Source organism: Pogona vitticeps, chromosome 3 (genome assembly GCF_051106095.1).
Source record: "Pogona vitticeps strain Pit_001003342236 chromosome 3, PviZW2.1, whole genome shotgun sequence".
In the NCBI taxonomy this organism is placed as follows: domain Eukaryota; kingdom Metazoa; phylum Chordata; class Lepidosauria; order Squamata; family Agamidae; genus Pogona; species Pogona vitticeps.
The window spans coordinates 54,486,480-54,504,644 of record NC_135785.1 but is presented as its reverse complement, the minus strand read 5'-3'; the positions used below and the strand labels follow the sequence as shown (position 1 = coordinate 54,504,644).

The following is an 18,165-nucleotide window of genomic DNA, read 5'->3' as shown; positions in this document are numbered from 1 at the left end:
TGCTTCAGAATAACCTTGGTTTGCAAGATCAGGCATAGGTGCCCCCCAAGAAACCCCAGCTGCCTAGTGGACGTGTTGAGTTCATATTAATACCGTCAGTCAACCTCCTACCATTGCTTCTTAGAGGCTTCTTTCTAAGCAAAGCAGTGGAAAAGGTGTCTAGTTACAGCTGTAAAGTTTCAGTGGAGCACAGAGACTCAAGAGCAGAGAAGGCGGTTGCAGCTGGGCTTCACTTATAGCCATTCAGCATGAAAATAAGTTTCGTGGCTAATCAGGCAGGCTTCTGCGGTAGTGGCACAGTATATGGCTGGCTGCGTGTGTGTTGGTTGGGAAGGAAAGTGAAGAGGGCTGGGGTGAAGGGATCACATTTCATTATGACATCACTGGTCCTTGTTCCAAGCAGAGATGCAGACAAACTAAGCCAGTGGAAAAGGCAAAAATCATCCAACACAACCTGGCTGAAGGCACTGTTCAGCCTTGACGGCACTGGAAGCGACGGGTCAGCAGAATTTTGAATCAGTCACAGACTCTGTCATACCTGAAATGAGGTAGGTACCTCCACCACTGCATCAAAGCATTGGGAGCAAAAGAAGTGCCAGATTTTAAATGTGGGGTGTTTTAGAACTGCAATGTCTCATGTGCACAGTATGCTAAGGAACCAGAGAAGGGATATTGAATGTATGACTTTAAGGCAACTCAAGACTGATTTATAAATTAAAAGAAAGGAGAGCATGTACTTGCATGGGAATACATTTTCAAATGCGGGTGCTCCCAGAAGTGTTTCCTTGAAAATTCCTGGCACCTCAAAGTGTACATCAGGTATGAAACTCTTCGAGTTGTTTTTGGAAAAAGCTCAGGTTTTTAGACAACTCTCCACCAACCCCCCTGTTTTCACATGCAGGAGACACATGCATTTAACATCCATTAGATATACCTTTGTCAGGGATGGGGCAGTTCCAAGGAATTCTGTGGACAATTGAACCATAGAACAGTAGTCTGAAGTCCTTGTGTCCATGTTTTTATAATTGCTATTATAAATGCCTACCACTATTCACCTTGAATCTCAGTAGCAAGTTCCTCGAAAGCTGAAAATCCGCTACTGAAATGAATCACTAGTTAACTGCTTTCCTCCTCTGCATGAATATTTGAAGCAGAGCTCTGTCACTAAACTGAATCTGTTCCTAGTTTAGGAAAGTTCTCAAGTAACACAATGAGAATAAGCTTGGTCAAGAAGATTCCTAAGGGTCTTTTTCTGGAACAAAGAAAATGCACCCCATTCACTCTGATCTAAATTTAGATTCATTCTCCGTTTTAACCTTGCAACAAATGAGCCCTCTAAGACCAAAACAAAACAAACCCCTTTCTCCCAAATCACAGAGTTCTTTTGCATCCTATATTATTATCTTCACTATCACACTAGGAGAGCTGTCATTGCCAGCTTGCAGTTAGCAGCTATTCCTATCATAGTTAGTCAGCTGGATGTTTGGGATGAAGTGTGCATGTCTGTGGTTTGGAGATGGGTGGGGGAACTGAAGAGAACAATTGTGGGAAGGCTTTTCTGTCACAAAAAAGTCTTTAGTGCCCAGGGCTGTGTGGTGTATGTTTTCTATAAAACAACAGAAACCCTGCTGGTATGGGTTAGTTTGCTTTGAAATCCAATGAAATTCTTTCTGTATTGCTGGACTGTAACTCCGTGGTATTTGCTAACATTCTTTACTTCAAGAAGCTGGGTTCTCCTATTTATGTGTGACAACAACTCTATTTGTCAGTTAAGCCAGAGGAAGGGGATGGCTTTGGGATGTGAGAGTTCCGTCCCCAGTTTCTGGATGCAGAAGCCATAAAGTGGACAACAGAATGGGAGGCTAGAGGGAGTTAAATTCATCATGACTCTAAGAGAAGTGCTTTTGGAGATGACCACAAAGGAAATGCACTATGTGACAGTGCTGCACTCCAGTCACAGAGCAGTAAAAGCTCAAGAGTCTGTCTAATTTGGGATCCATAACATGCAGCTCAGTTGCTATATGTGCCCTCTCCAATTCCTTAAGTGCAGCCCAAACCTCTTTCTCATTCACCTCCTGCTGATTTTTGGACAATTTATATACTGTAAATTATTCTTGCCCTGCTGCTGCTAGTCAGGAAAGAACAATCCATATTGGGCTCACTGTGAGGGGTGGTCCACTCCATTCTAGCGCAGAAGGGAAATCAATGGTAAGGATGTGTATCTGTGTGCACATGCATACTTGTGCATATGTGCATGTACATACACACACATACTTGTGTGGCCTCAACTCCAGAGACAGAATCACATGCAGGTCTCAGGGCCAGAAAGTTGTGCAGTCCATCCTTTGTCATAACAGATCCCACCCTCCCAGCAGCCCTTTCCAGTCTGGATGACAAGAGGGCTGCTGTAAGATGCACAGCAATTAATCCAAGTGGGCAAGTCAACCTTCATACCATGGAGAAGGGACCCAGGGTCACTAGCTAATTGTATCAGGCTAACTGGAATACTGTAGCTAATTGCATATATGGAAACATCCTTAATAACCCCACACTCTTCCACCTTCCAAGCAAAATCCTTTCCTTCTTTTCCCTCTCTTTCACCCTCAAACATTTTGACATTTAGCCTGATGAAGAGTTCAGCGGAAGTTGAACCCTTGCATATGTTGTGCAGTTTCCAAAAAAGTATCAGTGTTAGTTGTTCTCAACATATTTGGGAACAGTGAGGATGAATAAAGGGAGGGGGAAAAGGAAATTTACAGTAGTGCCTCAAAGATTAACAGATTTATTTGAGTGTAAGCTTTTGTGGATCAATATCTACTTTTCAGACATAAGGATTATACATTCATGTCCCCTCTATTTAATCCATGGTGGTTAGATTCATGTATAAAAAGGTAAAGGTTCCCCTTGACAATTTGTCCAGTCATGTCCGACTCTAGGGGGCAGTGCTCATCTCCGTTTCCAACCCTTAGAGCTAGCGCTTTGTCCACAAACAATCCTCCGTGGTCACGTGGCCAGCGTGAACGCCATTTACTTTTGCACCAAGGTGGTACCTATTTATCTACTTGCATTTTTGCGTTTTGCATGCTTTTGAACCGCTAGGTTGGCGGGAGCTGGGACAAGCAACGGGGGCTCACTCAGTCAGGTGGATTCGATCTTATGACTGCAGGTCTTCTGATCTTGTAAGCACAGAGGCTTCAATGGTTTAACCCGCAGTGCCACCACGTCCCTTAGTTTCATGTATAGGTGATGATAAAGCAAAACAAAGTATGCTGTTTGTATACCACTCTATAGCACTAAAGCACTCTATGGGTGGTTTACAATTTAATCATTCCCCACCCAGCAAGCTGCATAGACAATTTACCAACCTCGGAAGAATGGAAGACTGAATCAACCTTGAGCTGGTTACCTCAGCCCATTGCAATCACATTCAGATCGTGAGCACAGCCTTGACTGAAGTACTACAGTTTAGCTACTGTGCCAAGAGGCTCCCTTTCATGAATACAGGGTAAAGATAGTAGATAAACTTAATATTGTAATAATAATAATAATAATAATAATAATAATAATAATAATAATAATAATAATAATAATAATAATAATAATAATAATAATAATAATAATAATAATAATAATAATAATAATAAGTAAAGTTAATTTTATTGACTTGAGTGCACATGATAATTGTTTTAATGTAATACTTGTTTAATCCTTTTTGTACATTTGTATACTTATTGTTTTTGGCTTTTAAATATTGTCTTTTAAATAATGTAAGCCACCTTGGGTCCTTTTAAGAAGAAAGGCAAGGTAAAATATTTTAAATAAATAAATAATATTTATGATGGATGGCAATTGTTTTCAGGGTTTTCCAGGTAGAGAATACTCAGAAGTGTTTTATCATTACCTTCTCCTGGGTGTAGTACCCTGGGACTGTGCAGCTTACCCAAAGCCACACAGGTTAACTTAACAGACCTTTTAGAAAAATCTTTTCTTCTTTTCCTTTATTTTGCAAACGTATTTTCTACATTTACAGTAGATCCTAATAAATGTATTACCCCAGCTGTTGATTTGAAATTTTGTTTTATTCCCGTGGGTCAACATGACCTCCTTCTTTTGTCCAAGCCAAATCGTTACTGTAGCATAATTCTATGCCACTTTATAATACTGTAGCATACTATAATTCTAAGGACCACTTCACTAAATGTGGCTGTGGTCACACCAGTAAAATAGTTTGGGTTCAATGTATGAACCACGACCACAGGATATATGCCACATGATCACAATGTGCGACTACACAGAAAGCAGAAGGTGTGAGAAAGGAGGGGGGCATTTCTCTTGTGTGACTGTGGCCTCAGTTGAGGTAGTGGCAAATCACGTTGGTGATAATGGTAAGAAACAAGAATCAGAGCCCCACTGGCTGCAGGAATCTGGTGGTTATCACCCAAAAAAGTAATATTTCCAAACTCCACCAAGGATGCAGAAAGAGGATTCATCTAAGGATGAGAAAGAAATAGACCAGAGAGAGGAACAGAAACTTCCCTGACACATATTGGTTCCAAGCAAGACACAAAAATAGCAGCCACACTTCCTTGCCCTTCCCAAAGAACTTTCTTGGCCAACTGCTAGATATCGGATAGAATGCAACAGATGTCCCTGTGCCAGTGGGAGCTGCATGAATGAAGCCAAACAACTGGTGAGATCAACATAATTGGGGACAAGAATAATTTAGCACTGAGTGTATATTTTCCCCAGCATGACTGCTCTCTCGCTGACTTCTCAGTCTTTGTTCTAAAAAGAAGCCTCCATAAAATACTTGAAAGACAAGCCTGGGAATTAACATTCATAAACTTAAGGCAGATGGCTTAAATAGATGGAGATCTTGAATTCCTAGCTTGTTACAACAACAGTCCATAGCCACCTGCTGGTTATTATATTTTTCTATGCTAATCACGCTGAAAGGTCAGTATCTGAAGTGATGGAAGCTTTCATGTACTATTGCTGTGTCCTTGGCATAAAACCTAAATTTAATTGGCTTTCTATTTGCTGAATGAAGCATATCATACTTAAAAATACAGTATAGCTTATTTTGAATTGCATCCTTATGGCTTTGTTTGGTTGCATTAAAAACAAACAAATAAACTAATGAATAAATTTGGTTATTTGGTTATTTACTATAATTTTTTAAACTGCTTTAATCTCTATGGATACCAAGGTGGTGTCCAAATATTTTTAAGAAAACAAATGAATATTTATTCTCAATTACATGTTTATCTCACCTTTCCTCCAGTGAGATCCAGGTGGCCCATATGGCTTCCTTCCTGCACACTTTACCTTTACAACAGCAATCTTTTGAGGTAGGTCACTCACGGGGTTTCACAGTTGAATGGGGACTAACATTTGGGTCTCCCAGGTCTGAGTCTACACTCTGACTAGTATCCATCTGGCTGTCTCATTAAGACCATTAAACACTCCAAACAGGAAAAGACAAAAGTAGCAGCAAACAAACAAACAAAGAAAGGTCAGTTTATGTGTATGCATATTGTATCTGAAATATCTGCTTATCTAGGTTGGTGGTCACAATGGCCAGCATACTTTCTGTGGTAGAACTATCATCATGGAACTCTCTCCTGCAGGAATATGCCTGACTCCCTCATTGGCTGGTTTTAAATAGACTCTAAAGATCAAGGCCAGAATCCTATTGACAAAAGCCAAGGTATGCAAAGGTGACCCCATAAACAGTTTATAAGTTCATTTGTGGTCTCACACAACTGGTTACATCCTGTTTGCAAAAGTGGTTGTGCAACTCATCATGTGGCAAGTAGCCTACACAAGGGCACAACATATTTGCATAATTAGTGTTGCAAACATTTTTCCTCAACAGAATTTTAGCCCTTGTTGTTTAAAGCTGTTTTCAATTGATTACTTGAAGGTTGGCAGATGCTTTTAAGTGGTAATTCTGATCTACTGCTATCTTAACTGGTGTTTTTTAAAACAAAATCACACATTTTTTTGCTTTCAGCTTGAATATTCTTATTTTTAATTTGTATCATGGTGACTTCTAAAAAAATAGCGTGAACTGCCTGGGGAGTTCCCTATAGCCCTAGAATAGATGAGTGGAAATTATATATTTTGTCTACAAATCCCAGAATATGCCGCCATACATGAGCCATCAAGTTAATTATGACTTGTGGTGAATGTAGAAGGGTATCCGAGATATGTGAGATATTTAAGAAGTGGTTTTGCCCGTTTCACCCCCTCCACCCCTGTTTCCATGGCTGAAAGAAGATTTAAATACAGGTCTCCTGAATCCTAGTCTGATGCTCTATCCACCACCACCTGCACATACATATTAAATCAGCTGAGGAACAGAATTCAAGTGAATAAGAAAATTCTCCTTTCTCAAGTGATGAACACAAATTTCAAAGATTACCTTTAGTGTATGGTAATTCTGATATATCCATCTGAATCTCAATGAACATCATAATTGACATTTTATGGGAACTAAACTCCAGTGTTAAAAATTCTGTTTCGTTCGGTCTGACTAAGGAAAAATAAAGGCTGATGGGGAGAAATATTCCAAGGCAAGGTACTGCAGAGTGTTGGAGTGTTATTTGCAGTCTCTCATGCTGTCTGTAGTTTGTGTGACTGGGAGGGACTTTTCTGGGCTAGAGTGATTGTCTATCCAGCACGAAACAATTGTTCCTGCCATCTTTCGAATTTAAAGAAAGCCCTGCCTCTCTGCTGAGTGTTTCCCCCCTCTCTTTAGTCTGTTGTTGGCAGTGTTGTTTGTTTGCTGTTGATCTGTTTGGTTGGTTTCTAATTATATGTACAGTAAATAAAGCAGCATGCACAAGTCTGTAACTGCAAATAAGAAATATTTTTATTGGTTGTTGTGGGTTTTTTGGGCTCTTTAGATCTCGGCTGTGAAAGCCTTCACAAATACAATATTTTTATTCTTTCATCTACATATATTTCAGAATGAATTATTGAGAATGTAAGCACAGTTAATGAGAAAGGAGAAGACTCTGGGGAACCTGTAGTTTTTCCCCTCTGTGGATCTATATCTACTTCTACTGCAAAGCAAATAGGAATTTTACCTGAAATTCAAAACTCCGCAAGACAGAGTTCATACTAGGTCATATAAGTCTTCAGAGAACAGGATGAACAAGAAGAATGAACAATCGTTCCCATAATGCACTCTGGATCTTTTTTGGAATGAACAAAACTACAGCAAGTGTAAGCTAGCTGGCATGCAAGCCCTTCATCTTGATACAGAAATGTTAACGTCATGATTTTGGATTAATTGACAGGAGCAGTGATGAAATTTCATTTCCTCAGACAGTGATCTGTGTATTAATTTGTTTCATTTATCTTTGTGATTAATCATTTTCTTCCCTCCCTCCTTTCTTCCTTGCAGGCAGTGATGGCTCCATAGCTTTGAAGAAAAGCCTATGATATTTGTTGCTGAAGGCGCAAGTTGTCCAAGGGATGGTTCCAAGCAAGGGTGATGAATGGATGCCAAGAGCCATGGAGCTTGTGAGAATGTCTCGATTAGCTAACTTTGTCTCCTTTCAAGTTACCTTTTTATGTGTGTTTTTGTGCTGGGATGTCCTTAGTCGGGCCCTACCCATCGCTCCTGATTATTTGCAGCGTGGCTGGCAGAGGCTTCTGGAGGAAGGAGAGAGCTGCATGGAATGCAGATTGGAGGACTGTCCCACGCCACGTGGCTGCCTTGCTGGGGTGGTGCTGGATGCTTGTGACTGCTGTTGGGAGTGTGCCAACCTGGAAGGACAGATTTGTGATTTGGACAATACCAACCACTTCTATGGCAAGTGTGGGGATCACTTAGAATGCCGCCTTGAATCCGGGGAGCTGCAACATGGTGAGGTGCCCGAGCCTCAGTGTACTTGCATTTCCAGCCAGGCTGTCTGTGGGTCTGACGGCAAAACCTATGCCCAAATCTGCAAATTCCAAGAGATGCGTAACTCCCACCCAGAGACTAATCTCACCGTGGCCCATGAAGGCCCCTGTGAATCAGGTAAGGTCCAATGGAGGTTGTCTCTAGATGGCTACATGAACATGCAAGTGAAGAACAGCTACTGTTTTGAAAATATAATACAGTTCTTTCTCCATTTTCATATCCCAAGAACAAGAGGCATCAACTGAGAGTCTCCGTATGCCAAAAACATTCTCTGGCACTGAGTTATGATTCCTCCCTGCAAAAGAAGTATATATTTCTTTGCAGTGCACAGCTGGCTTGTTTGATCTCCTCTGGAGTGAGGTGAAGACAAAGATTGTCAGGATTTTTTCCCCCAAAAATACATCATTGTAGGTGTCTGTGGCAATTAATAACAATAATTCCATGCCATCAAGTCCATTCTGAGTTATGACAATCATTTCCAGGGGTTTGTAGGTAGATAATACACCTTCTTCTGGGGGCACCCTGGGACTGCGCAGCTTGCCCAAGGCCACACAAACTGGCTCCTCTCCCTGGAGCCACAGTGGGGAATCAAACTCCCAACCTCTGGCTTGTCAGCCAGATACCTAAACCATTGAGGTATCCAGTTAGCTGCATGGCAATTAGTGGAGCAATATCTATGTGGTGCAATCTTCTGTGTTTACAGCAGAGATTGGCAACCTGGGCTGGTTCTGAAGCAGTCTCTCTGGACCTGCCATGGGCCACACCACTCCTTTCGAATGAAAATAAGCTTTCAAAAAATGAAAATAAAGCACACAGGGCTTTTGAAGATGAGTCATGATTTCTAGAGCTTTCTGAAATACAATTCTGTTTTTAAAAACCACCCGGTTGTTCTTGCTGCTTAGCATTAGGGGCTGCTTGCATAAACTGCATGTTGTCCACCAGGGTTTGGAGAGACCCTACATATCTAGGATTTTTCAAAGACAACAGTTTACTTTTTTTACAAGCCAATTTTCAGAGAGGCACAAGTGTTAATCTGCTTTATCAAAAACCAAAAGAAAAGTATTGTGGCAGTGTTAAAATTAATAACTTTATTTCAGTATGTGTGCTTTCGTGGAATATAACATGTTTCTTCAAATGCAGGAAGATGTGGACACTTTTGTTTGAAGAACTGGATAGTGATACAGTACTTTTGATTCTGTATTTTTAGAAGCCAGTGGCTCTGATATATACATCCCCAGGAACTTTCTAGATCAGAGGTGGGCAATATCAGTATGGTTAAAATCCTGTTGCACAGTTGTGCAAATAGCGTAACTTTAGATGTAAATTGCAGTAAATTAAGTTCTTGGCTTGTATTATCCGTTGCATGTTGAACTTGCACTACTTAGTATGCAACAGATAATGTCTGTGTCAATGCAATTCCAAAAGTTACACCATTTGTGTAACTGCACAACAGGATTTCAGCCAATGTTTGAGAGTCAGTTGTCTGCCCGCAAGACCAATGAGAGCAACACCACCCCTGATCAGGAGTAAAATTTAATTTGATTTTGGAGGGATGGGTGAGAACAACCAGGACTTGCAAAAATGGCTTTGGAGGGTGGCATGCAGTCTGTGGGTCCCACTTTGCCCTGCCCTGTTCTATCTGATAGCACACTTGCAGAGTATAGCCATAGGAGAGAGACAAAGGTGGAAAGATACTCTTATTTATACGTAGGAACCAGTGCTATCTAGGCACACTGGAATACACTAGGAAGCATTAAAAGGCAATGAGAGGCACTGGTAGTAAGAATCTGGACACTGTGAGTCTAGGTGGCGTTACCTTCATTCAGATTTTCTACAACCCATTAAACCAGTTTGGTGGAAGATAGGACGCAAGCCAAAATGGCACAACTTAAGGAGTAGTACTGTACTATGAGATCAATAGGAAAGAAGCAAGAAAAGAGGGAAGCCGCAGCACTTGTTTTTTGGTGAATTTCCTGTGATGGATTGCTGTAGTTGTCTGTGCCCCTCCTGGACCACCACCACCATTTGGGACCCTTTTGAACAATTGCTTCATGGAAGAGATGTCAGCAAAACGCATTAGTGGCTCATTTCAACAATGGCTTTTAATAATTTCCCACTGTGTCTCACATTTTGTTCCTGAAGTTTTCTCACTGTCCTCTTTTGTCAATAAATAACTAAATAAAATGAGACAAAAGTTGTGTTTGCCCAAGAGTGCAAGAAAGCAAATGTGCTAAATCTCTTAGTTTATTACTTACTACCAATATGCATGCTGGTTTCAATCTTGCACAAAAGCTCTTCCTGGTTATGTTAGGGATACATTCAGATGTCAGGAAGTGGCTGCTTGCTATTATTCAACTGCTGGGCAGGTACATTGTGCTCACCTAGTTCAAGCTGTTGTCAGCATGACCGAGTTAGACACAGCTAAGGGAAGCAGATGGGACTCTAAATCACAGCTGGAGACTGTGTGGCCCTCAGGATGTTGTTGGACTCAACTCCCCTGATTCCTCACTACTGCCTATAATGGCTAAGGATGATGGGGGATCTTCACCACTGGTGGAGTGAGATCAGGGAGATACACAACAGTGGCAGCAGCTGAGTCACACAACTTAATGTGCAATCACTGAATCTCCTCTACATAATGTCTGCTAGAACACACTTTGTGGCATGCCCTGCCATGTACCTGATTCCAATGGCATTTGCCAATGATATGGAGGGAGGTGAGATTAGGGAGATACACAACAGATGACACCACTAGTACACATTTTAGTAGACATGGCAGGTGGCAAAGAGAGAACCAGGTAAGCAACTGCTGTTCATAGTAAAGATCAGTTTGGATACATGGATGGATACTGATAGATCCTTGGAGGAGTAGAAGGGATGTTGGGGAGCATGATTGAGGCAGTGGAAGACACTGAAGAAGGCATCCTGAATGTGTGGCTGACTAATAGGGCTGGTTCTGGCATTAAACCCAGCAATGTGGTTGCCTCAAATGGCTGTGATTTCCCCCCCACCCCCGATTTCCACAATGATACTTCATGTCCTTCTCTGGGTGGCAGGAGACCTTGTGGACAGTGACCTGCTCTCTAGATGTTGTTAGCCTGTGGCTCTTTTCAACCCAGTCAGCACAACCAATGGTGAGGGATGATTGGAACTGTGATCCAACAACATCCAGAGGTCCCTTCCCTGCGTTAAATAAATCCATAATGTTTGGCCTCACAATCTTTGGCAAGAGTTAGAAAACCACACTGTAAGATAAGAGCTTGTCTCATATTAAATCAGAGACTATTTATCTATTGAGCCAAGTCTTATCTGTTCTGATTGGCAGCTCTTCCACAAGGTTTCAGGCAAAAAGCCAATTCCACCATCTGCTTCTTGATGCCTTTTTTTTTTAACTAAAGATGCCAAGGATCAAACCTGTGCTTTATCACTGACCCATGATCCCTCCCTTAAATATCAGCCCAGAAACAAGAGGGAAAAGGGGGAACTAATAACCTTAAAATCAAACCGAACCATTTGACTGATTAGCAGTTGCCACAAAGATAAAATGTTTTTCCCAAAACTTAAAGTAGCAGCAACTCCCCTGGAAAGCATTTCACAAAAATGACTGCGGCAAAGCACCAGACCACTACTTTGGGCCACTGGGCCTTGGCTTATGGATGGGCCATGATGATGCAGACACATTGCTATCTAACAGCTGTTGGTACGTATGGCAAAGGAGGACCACTCAGGTCAATATGCTGAAATGAAGAATGCAGCAGAAGTGCTGAACAAACAATTCCTTTTTTAAATAGTTGTTGATATTCGTTCTAGACTCCAAATTGATAAATGCTACACAAAAGTTAAATATAGCAGAGGCTTTGCTTTAGGCTTACAATATAAGTATTATTTTGCATGATTAAATTATTACTTGGGAGAGGCAGAACATGAGAACTCACCTATACCAAACCAGGAGGGCTCATCTGTTAAAAAAAAAAATCTAGCATGAAAAATGAAGACCAGTGTTCACACACAAGCAAGGCAGAGGTCTCAATTCTCTTTGGTCTTTCTCAGAGCCCCACATTGTATCTCCTCCTTATGACATCTGGAACGTTACTGGGCAAGATGTGATCTTTGGCTGTGAGGTCTTTGCCTACCCCATGGCATCTATTGAATGGAGGAAGGAGGGATTGGATATGCTGCTTCCTGGAGATGACCCCCACATTTCAGTTCAGGTAAGCTGAAACTCTAGTGAGCAATCAAAATGGTGGTGGTTTGTGCATATGAAGCTCAGAAGATGGATTTTTCTTCATCAGCCTCGGATACTGTAAACTTGCTTTAGCAATAGCAATATTTCTCATTATGTGGATCCTCATTAGGATGGTCTGTGTTATGGTTTTTGTCTCTCTAGCTATAGAGGTGTTGTTGTGTTTCCTATCAGAGTATCTACTTTAGATGCAATTAGCCAATTTCTCCAGATGAGCTTCTGCTTTGTTTAGATGATCTTTTACTGCTGCTGGATTTTCAGTTCATCCTTATGATATATTCTGTTTCCCACAAATTATTTCCACTGTTACTGAGAGATTTAATTATTTTCTAACTTTCTATGCTTCATCATTCTACTTTGCAAAGTGTAATCACATACAGTATATTCACAATAGTATTAGTGACTGTTGTGTGCATTGCGGATAAAATGTAAGACATAAACCTCTCTAGATTATCTTCAGAATGGTTAACAGACTGGCAGATCCAGCCTAAAATAGAACTTGAAAGGCTGTAGGGCAGCCACGCTTATACCCTTTTATTTAGAGGGTGTGTAAGGAAGTCCTGCAACACTTTTATAGAAATTATAAATCTGTAGTATTAAAGGGAGTGTTTGGGTAGATCAAAATATATGTGTCACTACTAGCTTAAGAACCATGTTACTAGCAAGGTAAAAATGCAGTGAAATGCCTGAGACAGTGTCCTATATTGGAATTGAATGGCAATAACTTTATTTGCCTGCTTCCTTCCACCCTCCAAGCATATAGCAACTATCCCTTTGACAACGGATTCTACAAGCTGGCTGAAGCTGGTTCATAAAAGCAGATGATGAAATTGAACAAATTAAAGCAGGCACCAAGAATAGCTTTCTTACTACTAAAACAATGGAATAATCTCTAGAGGGAAACTCAATTGCTGGAAGTTAATTAAAAATAGTTTGGATGGAACACTAGAGAACATATTGCATAGAAGAATCTTCTTTGGGGAGATAGAAAAGCAAGGAGATGAGTCTATTAAGATTCTAATGCACTGTTAAATCTCAAGGCATCTGAAAAATATAGGGATTCGGTTTTTTTTAAAAAAGGATTTTCATCATCCCGTGCATGCTTACTTACAGAATAGAGTTTGGTCTCCTTTCTCAAAACATTCACAGTATTGGTTGCAAATCAGTCACTTTCACTACTGGTTTCTCTATTTAAAGTTTGGCTTCACCACTGATTCTGAAAAACTGCCTGTTGGTGACTTCCCTATTACGTGGAATGCCATTGCATGAATCCAAGGCATCTAGATCCAAGTTGGGGTAATTATTTTAAAGGATACCAGTTGTTTATTTAGAAAATGGCAAACCTATAAGGCAAAAGGTAGTACCTGTTCTACCTGCCTTTAAGCTGGGTGAATTATGCTAAGTAGGCAATCTGATCTCAGTAGATTTCTTAGGCAGGATTTTAAACTATGCATCTCAAGACTATATATTTTTTTCCGTAACACTGTCCTCCTAAGAGTTTCCATCCCTTCCCTCTTTTGTTAATCCCTGTGATCACACCAAGTAGCTAGCAGCCTTCTCTCATATTTGGAAACTGTTAGTTGGGTTCCACCCTATTGTTTGTTCTTAGTTTAGGCTGAGATTTTAACTATTCTCTTTTATGTGTTTCCATATGCAGACATCTGTAAGACTTGTGGCCTACTTTGGGTTTTTAAAAGAGACACACACCTAATTCTATTTGCAGATGCACTTGACACAGAGTTCATGTTGTATCTGGGTGTGCTCTATATATCTCAGTCTGTTGTGAAATACCATTCTGTCTTGTTGATTTTCCACGCTGGAAAACTATCCAAATTCCTAGCAGATGTAACAAGCTGTGGTACACTCTGTCAGCTCTTTTGAAGCATAAATCAAGGAGGACTTGAAATAGACCATAAATTGCCTTCTCTCTCTGCTTCCTAAAAGGAAATTGAATAGCCTCTGTTTTCTCCTTTCTGTATCAGCTCAGAGTACTGAACCATATTCAAATATGCTGTTACTTAATCAATGGGCAGGAACTTATGAAGCACAACTTTGAAAAGAACTGTTTTGAAGTAATTATTGGCTTATTTAACAGCAATGCAAAATTGAAAAGGATTCCAGAATTTGTAATGTCTTGGCAGGCTGTGGACTAGATGACAGTACAGAAAAAGGATTTGAGGAGTTGGCAGATGAGAGACAAGAAGATATATAAAATCCCTCTTGGTTGCTCAAAGTCCCACCCATATCCCCCTTTGGTTTCTGAGCTTTTAGACAATGGCATTTGTATAGTTTTGTGGTTCAATATGATGTCTAGAGTCAGGAAAGGGGTATACTTCAGTAGCAGAGGACATATTTCACATGCTAAAGATCCCAGTAGAAGTGCTAACTCTCCACCATCTCTTGATAAAATTGGGAAGGACTTCGGTTTAAAACCCTGGACAGCTGCTGCCAGTCAGTTTACGAAAAATTGAGATAAATGTACAAATTGTCTAAAGATATATTTTGAAAAAATGAGGACCAAACTTCATGTAATGCAAACAACAGAATTAGCAATTACCTTTTTTTTTTAAGTGTGAGGTTTGACATCATCACCATGGTGCAGAGAGTGGAAGTTTAAGTCTGTTGTTCCTAACCACAATCTCAATCATCCAGCCACTCATATGTGGCAAGAAAATTAAACAGATCTTGGAAAACGTACTGTTTTGGACTACAAAATTCTAGTGTTGCCAGATCATAGTGTTGTACTCCAAGAAGTAACTTTAAATAAAACCCTTTTGTTGGGAGCCGTGGCAGTATTTTTCCTGGTGCTACTGACTATCATATATCTTCTTCTCCCCTTGTCCGGTATTTATGTGACTTTTAAAATGACATGATTGGAAATAATGTTGTTTGCATCAGATGTAGTCATGCTCTGGGGAAAGCTATTTTAGAGATCATATTTATGAAAGGCATGTTTCTGCACTGAGTGAGAGGATACTATGGTGCAATCAATATTCAAATACCACATTAATAGTTCATTTAAATAGATAGGGTTAGAAGAGAATGCTTAAATTGAAAGCTGATTCTGGTTTTGTAATCTCTTAGACTTCAGCAATTGATCTGTACTGGGAAGAGATTATCCCAATGACTCCCATGCAACCTGGAGTCCTAGTTCAAAGTATATGAGTATAACCCTGCTGAACTCAATAGGACTTAAGTGGCATTTGACATACGGCTTGTCTAGATGGTCAAATTGGAGCATGCTGGAGCAGGCTAAATAGGGTTGCTTAAGGTTGGATGAGGTCACATAGAGGTGTGTGGTGCAATCCTTATGTTCACACATGTAAGGTTAGGGTGGTTTCAAGTCAAGAAACCACACCAGACTTCAAGTGACTTGATCAAGATCCTCTTTGCCTTTAAAAGGAAAAATTCCTTACTTTTAAAGTGAAATATTTCTCTAGCTCATTAAGTGGTTGTCTGACTGTCCCTTTGGAGATGCCTTTTAACAATCTTTATGATCTTGCCTCTTAACAATCTTGAGAAATGAAAAACTACTCACCTCTCCTTTGTGGGGAAAAGAGACAAAGCTTTCCATTTCTTTTTAACGGTTGCTATTGCTAACTGACACACACATCAGCAATGTCTTGATGGGACTTGAATAGATCCTTTCAAAGTATCATTGATACATTAGCAACAATTAAAAATAAACGCAACACTTCTCCCCTGCCCTCCAAAGGAGAGCTAAGTGGAAGTTTTCCATTTCTCAAGATCATTAAGAGGGAAGAGGGTTAAGATTATTAAGACAATTCTCCAAAGGGACAGATAGACTGCCACTTTGGTTTGATCCCAGTGATCACACACACTAGAATTGAACCAAACAGAGCAATCCTACCTGCACCTAAAAAACAATAGTCCCTGACAGGGAGCCAGGAAGAAGCAGGTAGGAACTCTTTGACAGTGGGCTGGTCTGTTTCTGCACATATATGGTCTGGTTACTGGCAAAAGGAACAAAGCAGTCCATCCCCAGAGCAGACCAAACAGCAGGACAAATGCATGTGTAATCAAGGTATATATTTAGGGCTACACAATAAGCAGTTTCCAAGAAGCAGCCAAGTAGCAGAAAGTGTGTGTACACTTGTCCATGAAAGCTTACATTAAAATTCAGCAGTCTTAAAAGTGCCACAATTTTTTTGTCCTTTTAATTTTTAACTTTTTTTTCCTTTGGATTTTGCCTGATATGCTTGCACAGATTAATGTGGCCACCTCTTCTAAAACTATCTATATATAGTCTTCTAGCAGCTACATCATTCATCTATAATTCCCTTTAGTTTAGAGGAGGCCCGCAGAAGTATGAAGTGACCAGCTGGCTCCAGATCCAAGCTGTGCGGATGACCGATGAGGGAACTTACCAGTGTTTTGCAAGAAATAACATTGGACATGTGGCAGCTCCTGCCAGCCTCATAGTTCTCACTCCTGGTAAGTTTTCTTCAAATAAATCCTTTGTGCTGATAATTTGTGTGACCAGTACACCATGTTCTTTCCTCTGCTTTCCAGTGCCAGCAGATTCCCATAATTTTTTTGGGGGGGGGGGTCTCATTCACCTTTTCCTCTTTTATACTTTGCTATTACACTGGCTGCCTACTCAGTTGTTGCATAGTTTTTGGAGCATGATATGAAGGGAAATGCTTTCTGATCAAATGACAATAAATTCCAATATTTTATCCTTCACTAGTCATACTATTGAAATAATTTACTCCATGTGTTCTGTAAATGTGAATTTGTAAATCATCTTTTGCAAATAAATGGAACATTATTTTGGTATGCTGATGCTGGAATATCAAGTTAAGTTGAACAGCATATTAGATAGGAGGAGGAAGGAACCCAACATGAATCTGTCATTTTCACTGCAAAGAATGCATTTCTTTGTAATAGTTAGTTCCATAATGTTTAGTCTTTTTCTAAGGCCATAATCCAGCATAGAGTTCAGTAGACCTCTTCTAAACCTTCTAGATGACAATTCTGCTCTCTTTCTATCAGAATCTAGTGGACCACTATACAAACAGAATAGTGGACTGGGGAGGTCATGCATTTGATCTAGCAAAGGTGTTTTAAATTTTTTCCACAATGAAGGACAAGAGGTGAACTTCTTTTGTGCCTTGTTTTTTTTTCCAGATCAGCTGAACATGACGAAGTTAGCCTTACCCTTACCCAACCTAGGATTGGAGGATGGTATGGAAAGTGATGAGTCTTATGATTATTACTGATAGCATCTATGAGGGTGGGGAGCTGTCAGAATGCTGAAACATTTGCATCCTTTCCCACTTGATCATGTGTATGCTCACCAACTGTAGTCCTAGACTTCTAAGGAAACCAGTACTAAACATTTGTGATGTATTTAAAGAAGTGAGCTGAAGATCTATGATTAGTTTTGATATAAATTCATTTTGGAAGGGGAGAGATAAATGTATTTATTCTTTTAATCCACTCGTTTGCTTGATAAAGGAGACAGCAAGGTAATGGGATGGGGAAAATACTGCATTTAACTGAGTTTAGAACAAATGGACATTAAAAGGCATTTTGACCACATCCAGAGAAATGTCATTTCTTTCATCTAATGCATCACACTCACATACACCTTCCCTTTTCTAGTTTATCAGCACCTCACAAACTTGAGTCTTATTGGTAATTCAGTGGTAGGGAGGCGGGGTACAGTATACCAGAGAAGAAAACTTCTGGAAGTGTTTGGAAATAAGATCACCCAGGGTGACAAAATACATATGAATTAGACAAATAATACTGAGTACTTGGTCAATAGAGAAGTACTTCCTGTACAGTGATGATCTGCAAACTGGTGTCTGTATACCGTATTTCACTCAAGCTTGCCTGTTTTATTCCTTTATTCTAGTTCTTCCCAATAATCCATCCACTTGTTCCTTGTTTTTCATTACTTCAAGTGGTGATCATAGGTACCATCAGTTTTACTTATTAGACTGTTTTCTCAGGTGACTCAGATCTCCCCCTCCAC

At 40.2% G+C, this 18,165-nt stretch overlaps 1 protein-coding gene across 1 annotated transcript; it reads left to right on the top strand.

The window, feature by feature from the left end:
- The first annotated feature begins 292 nt into the window (after positions 1-292).
- Positions 293-17,726, top strand: KAZALD1 (Kazal type serine peptidase inhibitor domain 1). Its single transcript, XM_020790862.3, has 5 exons — positions 293-548; positions 7,415-8,035; positions 11,969-12,129; positions 16,469-16,616; positions 17,313-17,726. The coding sequence occupies exons 2-5, from the start codon at positions 7,486-7,488 to the stop codon at positions 17,402-17,404; spliced, it is 951 nt and encodes a 316-aa protein (XP_020646521.3). The 5' UTR covers positions 293-548; positions 7,415-7,485; the 3' UTR covers positions 17,405-17,726.
- The last annotated feature ends 439 nt before the right edge of the window (positions 17,727-18,165 follow it).